The sequence below is a fragment of the Aplidium turbinatum genome, chromosome 17, assembly GCF_918807975.1.
Source record: "Aplidium turbinatum chromosome 17, kaAplTurb1.1, whole genome shotgun sequence".
Classification (NCBI taxonomy): domain Eukaryota; kingdom Metazoa; phylum Chordata; class Ascidiacea; order Aplousobranchia; family Polyclinidae; genus Aplidium; species Aplidium turbinatum.
Window position 1 is genome coordinate 11078145 of NC_137488.1, and position 18801 is coordinate 11096945.

Genomic DNA, 18801 nt, shown 5'->3' on the forward strand with positions numbered 1-18801 from the left:
ATGACAGTAAATAATACATTGTACTGGATTAGAAAACTGCCAGTAGTTGGTTTACTTATCCTACTAGGCTTTAAGCATGCTTCAGTTGCTTCAGATGATACTTGCAGTGTAGATATCAACTGGAGGTAAGCGTGTATTTGTTTCAAAACTATTACAGTACGGTAGCCTAAGTTCTTATGTAGAGTTTCTTGTAAGTTCTAAAACACCACGGTTTGAAGCATGACTTTTTTCTTGTGCTGTGACATATCGTAGCTTTTCAGCTTACAACTCATGGTATGGTAAAATATAGAAAAGATGCTGGCCTAATCATCTGCTTGTCTCATCTTCAGTAGGCCTTTGAAGAGAGAGAGAGAAACCTTTTATTTTGTCTGTTGCGAGTCCCAGCGTTTGTTCCCTTGTGCAATATAATATTGACAGGGCCGGATTTAGCCTAAGTGCTGCCCTAGGCAGATGAGAAAAGTGCCGCCGCCAAAAAATTTTTCGATGGTGATTTTCGATTTTTCAATACAACACAGGCACTTGTTCTCACATGTCCTCAATGCCGCCATTTTTATAAAACTTCATGAAACTAAAGTTCTTTCGTATACTAGTCTTATTTTTTGGCTTGTTTACATACTTTAAGCATCAAGGCAAGTACACAAAATAGCCTGCAACTTTTCCATCAACCTAACATTGACTAAAAACATTTTTTCTAGGCTCTTTTAAATTTACTAACATTGAAACTAACCGAACAAAGATAATAAAAATGGCACAGACAAAGCCTAGTCCTCCATACTAAGCGAGACAGATAACTAAAAGAAGAGCTAAGCAGTACATATTGTTGAAAACCAATCAAGCGTGAAGTACTCTAGGGGCGATGACTTGCCATACATGATTTGCCGCACTGTTTATGAATGTGTGTGATGTGATAACATACGGGTATTTATTAATTGCTATATATCTGAATATATCTGTTGTGAATTATTATATTCACGTACAGTATTATCAATGTAATATATTTCATAATATTCGTATATTTTGCCGCCCCCAATAATTTGCCACCCTAGGCAATTGCCTACTCTGCCTAATGGTAAATCCGGCCCTGAATATTGACTGCAGTTTTGCAAAGCTTCTTGCTTGTAGTGGTTGAATCCACTCACTTTTTTGCTTTAACATTCCGTTCCCCTATTATGAAATCTAGCCGACTCTTTTTTAGCTCCCCAATTTTCTTCCCCAGAGAAATCATTCTTGCAATGGCTTTTAAGTCTTGTTATCAATCATAGACCATGATGCCATATTTGTTTGACAATTTAAGATATGAGTTTCCAACCTTTCAGTTGACTTGTATTGTTTTCATTCATGCAACTACTGTAAATTTATGTTTCATTTTTATTGAGTCGCTTTTAGCAGCATGATTGTTGCTTACTTCACAATGAAGGCTAGATATTAACGACCTGTTTTAGCCTGATGTGCAAGTTCACTGTGGTAATATCGAATTGCACTAGCTTTTGGAACACAGTTAGTAGTCATGTGCTATGATGAAATGAATATATAATATACTATAGTGTTGAAGTCAGTGGGTTGTTGTTTCATGCGACTCTTTTGTTTGGCTTGAGGCTGCTGTCTTGAATCCTGTCTGTTGTTGAGTTTATGATTATGTGTTGTTAGGCCTTATTGCTGTGAAATTTTGTTGAATCAGTTGTTTAATAGATTAGCCAAGGTGGTGTAATTCTTCCCTTTTAGCACGGTTGTTGATGTTTGGACTCTGTGTACTTATGAAAATGGACTCTTTGAAGCGCAATCGTACTGCCTCATTTTCTCTGGCAATGATTGTAAATTCAAAGTCGGCAAAGCACTGTTGTAGATGGTCAAAGACTGAACTTTTATCTGTACTAAGGTGTTCTTTCAGGCGGGAGTGCAGTGCCTATGTAGTATGTAGCTTTCCCTGCATTTCTTGCATATGATCTTGTAGACACAGTTCTTGGTGGTGCACATGTCGTCGTTCCAGTAGTGGGCAGTCTTATAGCCGGCAAGGTTCGGATTTTTGTAGTTTTTGAAGAGCGTTTTGGAGGGTTTGTAAGCATTGCAAGAGGCGGACTGGCAAATGTAGGTTTTTGAAGACTTTCTTTACTTAACAGTTCACGTTGTTGCTCAATATATTAACGGTATTAATATTTGTTATATCAGAATTTATCAACTTAGAAGAGTCTCATAAAATCTGTTCGTGTTCGTTTGCCTGGTCGCTCAATGAGCACGGGAATATCCTCATAATCAATTAATCATGTTACCTTTTTTATGTTGAATTTGCTACTTATCAACATATATACTTATTTTATCAACTCGAAGACCTCCCAGGTCACTTTCTACAGGACAGTTTATTTTTGGTATTGCTTTGTGAATGTGATTTTTTGAATAACCTATGTACCGGTACTGTTTTTTTCTAACCTCTGTGTTATTATACTTGCAACAAAATAAACCAATCAATCACATTGCTGTGTAATCGCTTCAGCTGATTTTATAGCAATTCTGTTGAGAGTTAAAAGGTATTAAGATTACTTTGCCACCTTGGTTGTTTTATGTTGACAACCCACACTGTGGGGTTAAAAGCAATAAGAAGTTAAACTCAGGAAATGTAGTAAAAAAAGACATGCACATTTTGTTTCAAATCCAGATTTTTTCCGATTCTAAAGTAGTGGTGATCCCTTAGGCTAGACAGAATATTTTTGAAAACATCCATGAACTCATTTCAATTTATTAAGTTTTCGCAATTAATGTGTTTTTTGTAGCTCACCATAATATAACGTTGCTACAAATTATTTTACATTCCAGGATTGATTGCCATCCTGAAGCAGATGTTGTCATCGAAGAAAATTGCAAATCACGCGGATGCTGCTTTCAACCACATCAGTTGGATGAAAATGTCCCATGGTGCTTTTACCCTTCAAATTATTTTACTTACCAACTTGGTCAAATGATAGTAAGTTTATATGAACTACTATATCTAATTTTTATATCTTTACAATAAAATAACTTACTACTTCCACAAACCACATTGTTTAACCCTACAGGTCTACAATGTGCGCCATCCTTGCTGTGCAATTTTTTTATGTAATTATGTTGTGTATATTTTGTTTATTTGCCAGCAGAAAAAATGAATATACTGAACCGGAACTGAATGTTAAGACTGATCAAGTTTTTTTTTTTATGTTACTATTGAACTTTGTTGCCTCAGAAAGACATGCAAACCAGCAAGTAATTGTAACATCTAAGGTGAAATGATACAACAAAATAAAACCAGTTTGAAAAAACAATGTTTCAGCTGCATACAATCCTGAAAGCTGAGAGAAATAATGTGTTGAGATGGAACAGTGATAGCTGTTTTGGTAAATTATGTAACATAACATACTTTTAAATTTCTCCTTAGAAAACCAGTTATGGATATACAGGAATGTTAGTTTTGAACTCAACCAAACATCATCCGTTTGGTCCTTTGATTCCAAAACTTTCATTAGACATCTTTCTTGAAACAAGAGAAAGGTTGCGATTTCAAATACGAGATATGCAAAACCCTCGCTTTGAAGTACCAATTTCCACCCCCATTGTGAAAAATGCAACAACAGATGTTCCTTTGTATGACGTCAATGTCAAATCTGCTGGATTTGCAATTGTGATTTCTCGAAAAAGTTCCAATACTGTGATTTTCAACTCAGCCATTGCTCCACTTGTTTTTGCCGACCAATTTTTGCAGGTAATTCTACTGTAACTTGTAAATTGTTAAATTACATTATATCGATACAAAAGTATGCATAAGACTTTTTTATGTTGCTTGTTTATTATATACCGTACAATCTATCTTCCCCTATTGCCCAATCATACTGCTGGGGTGGACTATGTTCCAGTCGAATGTTTTATTTACAACTACATTGCTTTATAGAAAAATATTTGCTTGCAATAATCATTATTATTCTTACAAAATAGGAACAATTTTGAAACTGTGTTTGAGTACTGGTAACCTACTTTATTTACCAGATCTCAACAACTCTTCCATCTAAATATATCTACGGCCTTGGAGAAAGGCATGAGCAGTCATTGATCAGCACAAATTGGAAAAGAAATGTGTTTTGGGCTCATGACCAACCGCCCAAAGCAGGGATAAACCTTTATAGTGACCATCCTGTGTATGTTGGCATAGAAGAAAATGGAATGAGCCACGGAGTCTTCTTCCTCAACAGCAACGCAAAAGAAATTGTGACACAACCAGCTCCTGCTCTCACTTGGAGATCGATTGGAGGTTGGGTGTTGTTTTTTTTTTGCGCTTTGTTATCCTAGATTAGAAGATTTTTATCCATATTTCTAAATTCTTTCTGGACCGTTAAAATTTGTTTAAGTTTAACGGTTCAGATACAAAGTTTAATTTTTGTAGTAATTTTCATCTTCACAATTATTCTTTTTTTTAGGAATTATGGATTTTTATGTTTTTCTTGGTCCTAGTTTTGAGTCGGTCGTGCAGCAGTATACTGATGTTGTTGGGAAGCCGTTTTTACCTCCATACTGGTCACTTGGGTTCCATCTATGCAGATGGGGGTATCACACAGCGAATCGTACATTGGAAGTAGTTGAAAAAATGAGATCCGCCCTCATACCACAGGTAAGCCATCCAGTATTGAATATGATGCCGGTGTAAAATGCAGCTAACTACGGGAAGAGGGGAGTAAACTTCCGCGTGAACTTCGGAATAAGAAATTCCAAATTGCTTCTCGTATGAATCTGTTCTACAATAGTTGCAACGAATCCAGTATACCGAGTTCTATTCGGATTACTTCTATTCAGCTAAACGAAAATGTAAAAAACCACGAAATTAGCAACTCTGACACCGCTCACCTATGTGCGCTTACGTGACATGCGCAATACGTCATTGATCCTAAAAGTGAGCTGACGTTTACACGAGAGACATAACTGAATTCTTATATTTGGTTTGATTGCATTCGACTACCGGGAGCTTCGGATTCTATTCATACCTCTTTGGAGTCCATATTTTGGCACTCGAGGTTTTCCATTCTTCCATGGAGTCTCAAATTAATCAGCGAAAGTGAATTTCGCTCTGAAATCAGATCGGCGTATCTTTCAAACATCGAGTCCTGTGAAACTGATTTTCTTTTACCCAATGCCATAGTAATAATTTGCAGATCATCCGGCTTGCTGAATGTGCTACCGTAATTCTAATCGCATTCCTTTATGTGTAGGATGTCCAGTGGAATGACATTGATTACATGAAATCTCATCTTGACATTACTTATGATCAATCAAAGTTCAAAGACCTTCCCCAAATGGTCGATAACCTCCATAGCTATGGCCAACATTACGTGATGATTATCGATCCTGGAATATCCGACACTCAAGCGCGTGGCTCATATACCGCATACGAGGACGGTATCACAAGCGGAATTTTTATTAAAAAAGAAGTTGGGGGCAAACCTATAGAAGGTATCGTTTGGCCGGGCAAAACAGTTTTTCCTGATTTTTCACATCCTAACGTGACGGCGTATTGGGAGAAACAATTGAGCGCTTACCATGATCAGGTTTCTTTTGATGGAGTTTGGATCGATATGAACGAACCGTCTAACTTCATTAAAGGCTCAACAAGCGGTTGTTCTAACAACAAGCTCAACAACCCTGTGTACGTTCCTCGTGTCGTCGGTGGTTCTCTTTCAGCGAGAACGATATGTGCGTCATCAGTTCAATACAACGCAACTCATTACGACATGCACAGCTTGACTGGCTTGCTAGAGATGAAAGCTACCAGTTCAGCGCTGAGGAAGATCAGAGGAAAAAGACCTTTTGTGATATCTCGATCAACGTTTCCAAGCGCTGGCATGTACGGAGGCCATTGGACCGGTGACATCACGAGCACGTGGGCTGACTTGAAACAGTCTATTGCTTCTGTTATCAACTTTAATATTTTTGGTATACCGTTGGTTGGCGCTGATATATGTGGGTTTTCAAGAGACACCACTGAGGAATTGTGCACTAGGTGGATGCAGCTCGGAGCCTTTTATCCATTCAGCAGGAACCATAACTACCTGCTTTCTAAAGCTCAAGCTCCGATTGACTTTTCTGCAGAAGCCCAGACTAATATGCGCAACGCATTGCTGTGGCGTTATTCATTGTTGCCATACCTCTACACTTTGTTTTTTGATTGCCACGTCCATGGTGGAACTGTCGCCAGAGGCCTGTTTTCTGTGTATCCCAGCGATAAAGTGGCTTTGACAATAGACGTGCAGTTTATGTGGGGAAGTGGTTTGCTTATTTCCCCGGTCTTGACCGAAGGGGCAACAACAGTAAATGCATATTTTCCAGCTGGCTACTGGTATCACATTTCCAGCTCTTTTGGCAAACTCATGACATCCGGTGGTCAATGGGTGAGCCTTCAAGCACCGCTAGGTGAAATCCCTCTTCATGTTTCAGGCGGTTCCATTTTAGTACTGCAAACACCGTCCATCACTACTACCAAAAGCAGATTCAACCCAACCCGTTTATTAGTTGCTCCCGATTCTGCTGGAGTTGCCGAAGGAATTCTATACTGGGACGACGGTGATAGCCTTGATACGTACAAAAACACAAGGTTTTTACAAGTTACTTTTTCGTTGAAAAACAACACTTTAGTTTCTACTGTCAATGTTTTCTTTCAAAATGTTGACCTTTCTCTTGCAGAAATCTTGATTTTTAATGTAAATTCTTCAGTACACTCGGCGTATCTTAATGGAAAATATATTCCTTTTGATCGCCGCGATAACGATGTGCTTTATCTTACCTGTTCAATTAGTCTTAAAGATTCATTTCAAGTGCAATTGAAATGAGGAAGTTATGTATTTTACTGAGATTTGTGAACAACTATGCAATTTGCTTTTTAAACGCCTTATTGATTCACTGTCAGGTATGGTTGCTAATAATTCCTGCCGTAGTGACGACGGCTCCAATCAGTAGCGTTGACAGTTGGTACTTTTAGACTCGGGATGATTTTAGGGGCCCTTAACCTTCCCAAGGGACTCGGCACTTGAAGAAACTTATTAGAATTATCTTAATATGTGAATCTCATTGATACAGGGCCCAAATTATTCTTAACGGCGCTGGCTGCAATCATGTTTATTCTTGTAACCACATTTTCATGCAATTTGGTCGTAGCTGCGCACTGTGTAATTTTTCTCTTTATGCGTATTCCACTTGTGCAATAGTTCAGTTTGTTACTATGGTTGTGCCATTCATCTTTGCTTGTCAACTAGGGCGAAGTGTTATACAGAATACCAGGCCTCTAAGATTCCGGCGGCCATGGCCGCTGAGAAGTCGTTAAATGGCCTCCTAAACTACCGCGCCGCCGGCTTCCACAACCCAATATTTCTCCACTCAGTTGATATTTGAAACATTTTTGATATCTTCACACGCAACCTTTTATCACAAACAAGGCAGTCAATCACACGCCGACGAGAAATATTGCCGATAAGTCTCGATAAACATGTTTCAGGGCCTGGTTTGCGTTGTTCTTACCTGAACAAACGCAAAAGCATGATATTAATTAACAGATTTAGGCTGCCGGGAAGAAGTTCTGGTAGGGCATGCTTAGTCGCCGGAAAAATAAAGGAGCTTGGAAGCCTGCAAGCTGTCTTTTATACTGCATTATTGCCTACCGGTACTTTGCTTAATTCTTCTTAATTTATAATGTTCAATATGTAGTTATGTAAACGTAAAAAAACGCACTGTGGTCACACTTGAGTGGTGAACGCTTTGCAATAAATTTGATTTATCTGCTTGCTGTGTTACTCTGCTCTTTTGCGTATCAACGATTCCCGGCTGAACATGATAAGATACAAGTCGTTTTTTTTTTCACTGGTCACGAAACATGGTTCCGTAAACTGAAATTATCACATGCACCGCTAAAACACGTCAGGGACACGGAAGTCATGGTAAGCAGGTGACGGATGAGGAGTAAAGGCAGCTGATATGGTTTCAGAACTGGTTTTATTTCTCACGGTGCTAGGCAGAAGATACTGAACAAGGTACAATGGCTAGGACCCTCGTCCTGTAAGGACACTGCCCACACAGAAGGCAACTGCAAACCACTGTGTGCTATCTTAAGACTTCGACTAGAAGCTGACAATTAATTGTAAGCTACTAGTCGAAGTATTAGTCTTGTTTGTGTTTTCTTTTTTGATTGTAACTAATTTGGTTAAATTGTTGATTAGTTTCATAACTCAAATTATTCTTTCCAGGGTGGCAACTGACTAGTTGACCGTATGGTCGTTTCGTTGTCTCCCTATCAATAACAAAACCTCAACATTGTATGTATTATTGTTTTATGTCACTTTTGTGTTTTGTTTTTTGATAAATAAACGATTGATTGATCTTTGCAAAGAAAATTATGGTCAGACGACTAATCGTACAGAAGTTTTATTTGCACATTATACCAGAGAAAAGGCACTCGCACTAGAGCAACTTCAACCGCGCAGGCAATCTGGATGCACATTGCCATCTGTGGTGACTTTCACCAGACCAAGCTCCCTCATCGAACAAAGAGTAGCAGGATCAACGACGGCCTTTCTTCATTGGTTTCCTTGAAAACAATGAACGGAGTTATGAATGAAAACAAAAGACAATCTCAACGATCGTCTGGAACAGTGCTCAATTTTTTCTGACTCTAGCACCCCCGAGCCGATTGTTACAGCATGAATTTTGCTTTATGATGGACAGTTGGATACAATTTAGCGCTTCACAGCACTGCCGGTGAGGAAATCTAGAACAGGGGTGGAAACCATGTATTGTCGCGGATCGTATAAATTGTAAAAATACCAATTTTAAAAGCCGTATGGTAAACAATAAATAACAGCCTACGTAAACTACGCCTGTCACCATACTATTCTACAAACATAAAGTTCACCGCTGAAATACGAACAATTTCATTGTAATGTGTAACAATATACGTACTTTCCTTTGAATTTAGAAGATTTCTTCGAGTTGTTAATTTCTATGTCGAACGAACTTTTCGACTTGGCGGTTTTTTGCTTTTTGACTTGAACAGGGTCCTCAGCACAGGCTCGCGCTCGCTTCTCTTTCCTTTTGCGCTTTTCGATTCTGTGCTGATACTGGTTCGTCTTTTCCAGTTCCAATTTTACTCGTTCTTCGGCCTAAAACATGAAATCCATTTATCATGCCACTAGCACGGTATTTGAAACAGACGTTTTTTGAAGCAAAAGTAAACACAGTCAATCGCAGATTACTGCGTTTTGTATCACGAACGCGGGTGGAACAGCTGTTGAAGAATTTGAACATGCATTTTAACGCGGACGAGAATTTCGGAATATCGTGAGGACAACAGCACTTACGTTTTGAGGGCGAGGGGTGGGCGCTTTTTTGATCTTTTTACTTCTCTTTCCATTCAGTTCGGAGTGGTTCCCCAACATTCGTTCAGCTGAAAAGTTTTGGACGTGATTTATTATCACGAGTCATTAGATGAGAACATCAGCAGGCAAACGATATGTGCCTGTGGTTAAACTCCACATGTGACAAAAATTAAATCGTTGAGGAACAGTGAGCAAGGGTTGATTGCATGCACTGTAAAAAAAGGTTAAAAATGCTTGTTATAAACGCATGACGTATCGCATTAGCGGATGTAGTTGGCTAGGTGGTCGAGTGAGAAGTACTGACGTATTCTTACACAGATGTCTTCTCTCACCAACTCCAGCTATCGCTTTTCTCGTCTCCCAATTTTCTTTTCCTGGATGTATCGTTAGCAAAACACTTCAAGGCGGTCAAGTAAATTCTTTACCCAATTTAAATCTTTATCAACACGATACAAGCCTTGATAGGACAAAAGAGTTTACAAAAGGCAAGAAGCTGGTAGTTTACCTTTGATAAGTTCTCGTTGAATCTTCGTTTGAAACCATTGCCGTTTCTCAGGGACATCTCCCTTCATAATTTTTTCAGCTTTCTTAACTTGATTTTCGGTGGCGACAATTTCTTTTTCGTGCGCTTCCAGCTTTAAAACCTCGCCTACCTCTTTTTCGATTTCTTTTAATTTTTGTGCAAACTTTGAGATGACATCTGAAGCAGTAAACGCGGTCAGGTTTAGCACGAAAAAAGAAATTTACGAACACAACGTAACAACAGCTTCCACCTACCTGTCGGAAGAACTCTGTTCTTAACGGGATTTTTTGAAAACTTGACAATTTCCTTCAATAATTTACGTTCACTTTCCCCAACAAGTGACACGGATCTCCCGCTCCGCCCTGCCCTGGCTGTTCGTCCCACCCGATGCACGTAATGTTGCTGGCTGTTCGGCATGGTGAAGTTGATAACCTGATGCGGAGGAGAACGAGGCGTCGGGTTTATTCAGATTAACAGTGTGTGGTTTGATACAGAACTGTAACCACCGAAGATGTTCCATGATCTGAGCAATCTTGAAGGCAAACAGTATCAGTGCAGCAGTATCGATTAGAGTCGCAACCGAGTCTATGATTAAACTGAAATGCTAAATCTCCTCAATGCTGAGTACTAAGTAGGAATGAAAATTAATCTTATATTTACAACGTCTAGGTACGATTTCTCACTCACAGCGTATCGAACTCATGCCTCATAACTCAATATTGCTAAGCCATCGACAAACTTAACATTCGACAAGTCACTTGGGTCTGATAGCAGCAGTACTATAACAGACAACTTACTGTTTTCACATTTTCTATATCAAGCCCTCTAGCAGCAAGATCGGTGCAAACCAAAATGTCAATATCTCCATTTTTAAATCTCTTTAAACTCTCCAACCGCTGCCCTTGTGATAAGTTGCCGTGTAATTCGCCAGCCTGAAAACAACAACTTTATTTTGGATTTTTTTTTTAAATTTTACACCAAACAATGAGAATGGAATTACCAAAGCAGCTGAATGATTTCAACAACTGAAAATCTACGTTCCGTAAACAAACGTATTACATAAATGCGGACCAACCTTTAATCCAATCAAGCCCAACACGATGTGCATCCTGTGAGCTTGCTTCTTTGTTTGGGTGAAGATCAGTACATTTGTGATGAACGACCGTGTGCAGAGAGCTAATGAGAAACATACAGTTGGTTCAACTTGACGTAGAGTTTTTTTGTACTTGACAGACACCGTGGCGACATTTATCCCCAGCCATGAAGGGCAGATTTAAATTTGACTGGAGGAGATTTTTTAACGTAATATTGGAAGTTTTGCAGTGATTCAAAATTCAGTGATTACACTTTGGCAATTAGGATTCTTAAAACTATCGTTTCAAAGGGATATGAAGTAAATTTAGCTTAGTTCAAAATCGAAATTACATCGGCCTCCAGTTCGCACGTTGGCAAGGCCTGTGTTTGTAATATATATAGATCGCTATGCTTGCCAACAAGACAAAAATTCCTAAAAAAAACAATAATCTAAAGCTGACCGCGTCTGGTTTGGCATTGATCGTGTAGCGATCAATTTGAACGAAAGTTTTAGTTTGGGCGGTCTTCAAATAAGCTGAATAATTCCACGAGGCAGCCACTGACATCACAAATATCGACTTGAAAGCGTATTTCTGGCATGCGTAAAGAAATGCACTCGAACCTGAGACAATTGCTTCTCTGTCGCCCTCCCTGTTTGCTCGTATCCTGATGAACTCCTGCCGCAGGAAAGGAGCCACGTCCGTGTTGCTGTTCACAAATATTTTCACTGGATTCTTCAACGACACCGCGGCAAGCTCTTCAACCTAAACAACAAACCAAGGTTCAGTTTTGATTCCTCACAATCGCACTGAAGCAATTGTTAAAAAAAACAACGACAGATATCATGACAGCAAGAGAGTCAAAACAAATTCCCTCGAATAATCAACTTATCAATGTATTTCTCTGCGGGTTGACTGCCGGGTTGACTGTTGACTGCCATGAGAAGTTTTGAAATATTCCTCTAACAAAACAGTGTCCCACCTGATCTGACATGGTGGCTGAAAAGAGCAGAGTTTGTCTTTGAGGAGAACATAGTTTTATGATTTCTTTCATTTGTTCTTCAAAATATTCATCCAACATCCTAAGAACGCAAACAGAAAACAAAGATTGACAACAATACAAAATTCACATGAAGCGAATCCATGTCACAACATATATTGTGTGAAGCTACGATTACAAAAGCTGGCTTTCTGTGGGTGATTCGCTTATCCGATTATTGAAATCTTGCAAACAACGACTTGTGTTTTATACATCAGCGTTTCAAATCACAAAATCTCTCGCACACCTTGTTTTTTGATCATTCGGATTTCGGTCTAATCATTTTATTATATAACCACTTTTTCCGTGATAGACTTGGAAATTGGAACAAGTGAATTTTAAACTTTAAATCAGCCAAAGCCTCTCGACGGAGGCCTTGTAGGTTATACCTGTCCGCCTCGTCGAGAATGAGAATTTCAATTGAAGACAAATCGAACGACGGTGTGTTGTGCAGATGATCGATCAATCTTCCGGGCGTGGCAATGACAATATCTGGGGATTGGCGGAGGGAAGCTTCTTGACTTTTGATATCAAGACCACCTGCAAAAGATAGTCGTCAGCACACTGCAAGCAATTCCTGTGCATTCAACCAACCGTGACAGAGAAACAAAAAGCGCACAATATAAAAAAATGTTGAAGTAAATACCGTACTGTAGGAGTATGGAAATTAGAAACTACATATTCATCTCTTTACCTGCCGCTAAACATATTCTTACAGAACTGTGTTCCGCAAGTTGGTGAGTAACACTGTACACTTGTACTGCCAATTCACGGGTAGGCACCAAGCACAACACTCGAATGAGGGGAGTGGATTGAGGTCGATAGAACAGCCTTTCCAACACAGGGAGCATGAAGGCCGCGGTCTTCCCTGCACAAAGTTTTACATGTCATTTAAATCTCATCATAATAGGTGGAAGTTAAAGACAGCTGATGTGCTATGAGAACGCAATGTCTCGACAATTCATCGAAAATAACTTTTCTTTCAATGAGGATTATGTTGCTACAGGAAGGGAAATCGGTTTAAAAACAGATCACGCCTTGCCTACTACAAAGAATTGTCATGTTTAAATGGAACTTCAAATTATTTGATCATTAATTATCAATTGAGCAAAAAAGCGTTGACTGACCTGTTCCAGTGGCAGCACAAGCACATATGTCTCGACCGAGCAGCCCGACAGGGATGGCTGCTTGTTGGATGGGAGTGGGTGTCACGTAGCTCATCTCACTAACGGCTTTCAGCAGCGGACGGGATAAATTCATGTCCTGTTATAACGCAAACGATGATACAGTGAAAACGAATGCCTATAAAAAGCTAAGAAAAAGGATTTACTCAAACGGTGAATTTTCTATAGGCTTGAAACTTACGTTTTGTTACATCAGTATCACGAACACAAACCTGAAAACTTAAATTCGGGTCCCAAGCTGCAGACTTGTTTCCGGCAATGCTGTCTTTCACTTCAGCAAGAGGAAGCATGTTCACGTCATCGTCGTCATCACTCTGCTCAGGTGCAACATATTTGTTGCGTTTCCTGGTAAGTTTTGGTCTGATGCAATCTGCATTTTAAATCAAACTATTAAAAACAATGTGGTCTCAACAGTGCGTTTTTTATCAAATCATGTGTAATGCGTGCTGCAACCTCCAAAAAAAAGTGAATGAGCACTGTATTTTGGCCAGCTGTTCTATTTTTCGCATTGGAACAACTACTCTGAAAAAACTAAACGTTTTTATAATTGCTAGAAGAAAGTGTGAAAGGTAACAACCATGATGACTTGTATACACAAGTCATGACAACGTGCAAAGTTGACTGAAGAGTGAAGGCGGATCTGTTAGTAGCCAAAATTGCTAGCATAAGTTGATAGTTTGAGTATATATGAGTTGATAAATATAGTCTTTGTCAATATTTTAAGTTACAATTGTGCTACTGTTACCATTTAAATAACGGACTAGATTTTAGCACTTATGCTGGAACTCCCAAAAGTGTCTGGCAACACCGGCAATTGAAAAAAAATTGTGATTTTTGTATGTAATTATAAGAGTTTTGCAGTGATTTGAGATTCAGTGATCACACTTTGGCAATTTAGATTCCCAAAACTATCATTTCGAAGAGATATAAAGTGAATTTATATTAAACTTCAAAATCGAAAATACATCGGCCTTCAGTCAGGTCTCCAGTTCGCACGTTGTCAAGGCCTGTGTATACACATCACTATGGAAACAACAGTGCAAGCACAACTAGACTTGACACCGTCAGCTTCAATGATCAAAAACCTGCACAGCTGATTAAAAGGTCCCGCTATGCACGCATGAGAAACAGCCACTTGAGATCAAGCTTCTAAAATGGCTTTCCCAGTTTAAAAATTACCGTTCTTTTAATCAATAATAATTATAATTTCCTCCAATCAATCAATCTCTTCCACCTCAACATAAAAACACAGTAGAAAGAAGTCTAATGATGTGTATCATGCAGACGAGGTGACTGCACTTTGAAACTAACACAAACCTCCTTTGACTACTTCATCTTCCCCAATGATATCGTCATCATCTGAAGGATTTTCCTCCTCATTAATATCTTCTTTGTCCTTGTCAACATTGCTTGATTCTTGAGTAACCTGAAAGACTCAGCTCATTTACTTTTTATTCCATAATTAATTCATTAGTGCCAATCATGGAAATTAAACTTAATAACATTGAGTTCTCTAAACATAAATACTAGTGTTCTCTTGAAATAGTTTAAGGTACAAATTCAACAAAATGCAACCCGCTCTCAAACCACCCTGAGAATACCATAAGTCAGGAGTGTGCAACCTTTATTACAGGCGGGCCAGATATAAATAACTGGGTGAAACCGCGGGCCGCACGTTTATTTAACATATGATTTCTAGTAGTTGCAGGCACCAAAAATTTTTTTTTGTGCTGTTCATGCTATTCTTACGGCATTATTAGGGGTTTCCTTGCAGAAATAATAAGTCAAGACGCATAAATTTCTGACGAAAACTGCTATTTAAATATATTGTCACACCGACTATAAATGAGTTCAGTGAAAAATTTGCAGTTTGCTTCTTTTCCCGACTGTTTTTTTCCAATTTACTTCATTGGAAGTGCTCGCAATTCGAAGTCCATTTTCCAAGTGTTCGTCTGTCAGAACTGATCGATAGGAAGATTTCATGACGCCTATTTTAGAAAAAAATTGTTCGCACAAATACGTTGAGCCAAAAAGAGCCATTTTTGAAGCCATGAGTTTTTTCAAATGTGGAAAGACATCTTGGTTGAGATGTTTTCGGTAAAAATCGCCAAGATTCATTTCTAAATACATTGCTTTCAAATCCGTTTTCTCTTGAAGATCAATCAGTTCAAGTTACATCAGCTGGTGCTTTGTCAATGTCTGTGTTGAATGGCGAAGACAATATACCAAACAAATGTTTATAAGATTTGAAGTCCTTGAAACGAGCCAAAAATTCATACAACAATTTTTCAAGTTGGTCTGCAAATTCATTTTTCTTCTCAGGATGCACTCCATAGTCTCTCAAAATTGGAAAGTGGAAAAATTTTCTGTCTGTATGTGAGCTTTCCAAAGTCGTAATTTGTTCATAAAGCTTTTTATGTGACCATACATTTTTACGTTCCAAATGATTAAATACAACGGATTTGCGGTGGCAAGTGGGAGATTTCTAAAATGGTTAACAGAAGGTGCTAAATTTACAATACAATAATCCACTCCACAATGAATTGTTAACACGTAGGCCTACCAGACTAAACTAAATTATAAACACGTTTCGCGGGCCGCTCCCAATTCAAAATTGGCACATCTTTGCGAGCTGCACGTTGCACACCCCTGCCATAAGTAGAACACTAGAACAGTCCCTAATGATGTATAATAACATACTTTCTGTAACAAGATAAACTAAAAAAAAATAAAATAGTTTGGGCATATATTTTGGGCCAGCTTGTTAAGCAGTGCACTGTACCTTTTTTGCTGCAATTCTTTTTTGTCGAACTTGCTCTATTTTTTGGTCCAACGTGGAATGCATTTTCTGAAAATGAACAAAAGTTTGAAATGTGCATTATCCTACTTTACCAAATGAAACTAAGAACTTCCTGTCACCTTTTGTTTGATAGCATTGTGCAATGCCGACTCCAGTGTCCACTTTGATTCATAGAAACCTTCATCGTCAAATTGAAATTCAGGGTTGAAACCCTTGGTTTCTAACTTTTTTTGTGTTCTTTGCTTTTTGCTTGCCAAAGTTAGCTAAAGAAACAAAGGTTATAATGATGCAAGTGATTAAAAATGTCATCCGATGAGAAAGCGAACAAATACATAACGATAATCTTTGCATAAAGACATCTTGATTAGAAAATTTAAAGATGAAAGGCCACCCATACTCTAAGCTACAATAGTAGCTTGCTTCAAATTATCTAGTAAGTTCATTGCTTTTTTTGCAGCACGGTAGGTTTTATTATGTGTAAGTATTTTTTGCCAGAAAGTTCTTACATCATCCAATACTTACTTCCTCATCAGAATCGCTGCTATCTTCCGAATCAACATTAACTTCATCATCATTTTCAATGGTTTTGACCAAAAAAGACATTATTTGTTACTGTCCTAACTGAACAAATAGTGTTGTACAAAGAGATTACACAAACAAGTAAATACCAGAGATGCACCCATACCAATATTTTCCCAATGCCTTAGTGTTGCAAAAATACATAGCAATGACAGTTAAATTCAATAACAAAAATTTTATCAAATGCCAAAATGAATTTGGTTGCACAAAACTGTTCAAAAAAAGACTTCATATCATATTCCTTGCATATTCCGGCTTCTTCATTGTTTTCATAACATCGTGATAACAACAATAATGAAATATATACAGTACACAGCACATACGTGTTTTGAAATTTAAACAAAGGATTTACACGAACCCTCAGAGCATTAAAGGTAAATCAAAGGACAATTGTTCAAGAATGCTTCATGTAAATGCATTTGAATCATTATATACATCATTTTCTTGTAATTGTTATTACTAGGCCATTTCAACAATAAAGAAATAGACATCATGATTAAATATTCTGCAAATTAAAATTGAAACTTCAAAAAATCTTGTAATCATCATCATGGATCAATCATACCGACTGTTCAAAAAGACTGTTTTGTATTACCACAATAGATTTGTTATATTCTATTTTTATATCTTAATTGTGTTTATAATGTTTATGTGATGTCAGCATTAATAATAAGCAGGTAAAATGTTAAAGGTTTTGCAAGGGTGTGGAGCAAAGGGTTCTAGTGAACCCTGTGAATATCATCACTGGGATTAAAAAAGCAAAATCAAGAGCTGATTTGTTACAATCCAAAAATTACCAAGCAAGTAGTACCTGACTAAATTGCTAAACTGTAGTAGAAAAATCTCACAACAGAGAAACTTGGCACTTCATTGCCTCCAATCCTTGACGAGAGGAAGGAACTTAATGATGATGATGAGTAGGCTACCTGACTAATTATGGATTTTGCACATTTTGATAACAAATGATGTCATTGACCAAGCAGTGCCGACTATAACGAAATATTCAATTATTAAATTTAATTATTTTATTAACAACTTCACAGTACTGTGAAGTCAGGATAAGCCAACATAGGTAAATCGTCTTACAATGGCAGGTTTAAAATCTATAGGCTAGGCAATGGCGCAACCAAGGTATATACAGTATATCATCATCACATCACTCTTATTTATATAAAACTTACACCAAACAACGTGTGGTTAAATCCAACTTTCTGACTTTAAGTGGGTGCTCCCAAATCATACCGTACTTCTTGCTGCTATCTTGATTATAGCCTAGGCTAGCATTATTCAACTTTTTGTCATGCAACGTATTGTTTTGAAATTTTTATTTAGCTAATTCTATTATATGGGGCTACCAGGACAATAAGTTGAATGAGTCAAAACTGGTAACAGTGAATGAACATAGAAAAACCTGCAAACTACAAACTTCACATGGCAACTTTGTTGCTGACAAAAACGGTAGACACTTTTACGTATTGCACTGCCCGAAAAGGTAACCGCAACCATGCGTGACATACGACATCGCTGACGTTAGTAGCGCTATCATGCGTGACATGACTCAACACGTGATTAACTGGTCGTCTTTATCGAAAGATTTTGATACAAAGAAATTTAACTGCATGCATCGCCACAACCAACATTGCCTAATGGTTAGGGCAGAGGAGTAATAATTTCGATTGCATGGGTTCGATTCCCACCCTCTGCTAATACTATTTTTTCTTCTTCAACTGAACTGAGTGCAAGAAGAATCGTAGTGACTGCAAACAATGGAGTTTATGAGAAAAGTTGTGACTAAAACACCAGTAATGTCATATACGATACGCATGGTTGCGGTTGCCTCTTCGGGCAGTGCAGTACGTAAAAGTGCCTACCGACAAAAACAGCAAGGCTGTCAGAGTTGCCACTTTCCAGATATAACGCATTTGAAAATTTATTATCAGCATTTCAAAATGTTTCAAATTTGCTGAGTTTCGAAATTAATTGTTGCAAAGCATTGAAATTGCGTATTGTGTAGCTTTATTTTTCTTGTTTGATCCTAACTAGCACTGAAAAAGAAATATTGTATTTAGATGACAACTGTACGTACGCAAATGAATATTATAACTAAAAATATCATAAATTTGTAAACTGAAACGATAAATTTTAAAATTGTGAGTTCCGCTCATGTCATCGTTTTTTTTTTTTTTTTTTTTTTAAACGGATGAGTGTTTTTATGGAGATAGTTGGGTGAAC

General features: G+C 38.0%; 2 protein-coding genes across 2 annotated transcripts; one reads left to right on the forward strand and one right to left on the reverse strand.

The window, feature by feature from the left end:
* On the forward strand, positions 1–8545 carry LOC145786175 (lysosomal alpha-glucosidase-like). Its single transcript, XM_082597820.1, has 6 exons — positions 1–125; positions 2809–2956; positions 3404–3727; positions 4009–4270; positions 4437–4627; positions 5223–8545. The coding sequence occupies exons 1-6, from the start codon at positions 1–3 to the stop codon at positions 6834–6836; spliced, it is 2664 nt and encodes an 887-aa protein (XP_082453946.1). The 3' UTR covers positions 6837–8545.
* On the reverse strand, positions 8406–16613 carry LOC145786470 (putative ATP-dependent RNA helicase DDX27). Its single transcript, XM_082598133.1, has 17 exons — positions 16513–16613; positions 16110–16253; positions 15973–16038; positions 14508–14616; positions 13403–13560; positions 13134–13269; positions 12701–12874; positions 12396–12546; positions 11950–12049; positions 11591–11732; positions 10970–11070; positions 10692–10826; positions 10149–10326; positions 9877–10071; positions 9354–9439; positions 8956–9155; positions 8406–8584 (listed from the first exon to the last, which is right to left on the reverse strand). The coding sequence occupies exons 1-17, from the start codon at positions 16591–16593 to the stop codon at positions 8557–8559; spliced, it is 2184 nt and encodes a 727-aa protein (XP_082454259.1). The 5' UTR covers positions 16594–16613; the 3' UTR covers positions 8406–8556.
* Between the last annotated feature and the right edge of the window lie 2188 nt (positions 16614–18801).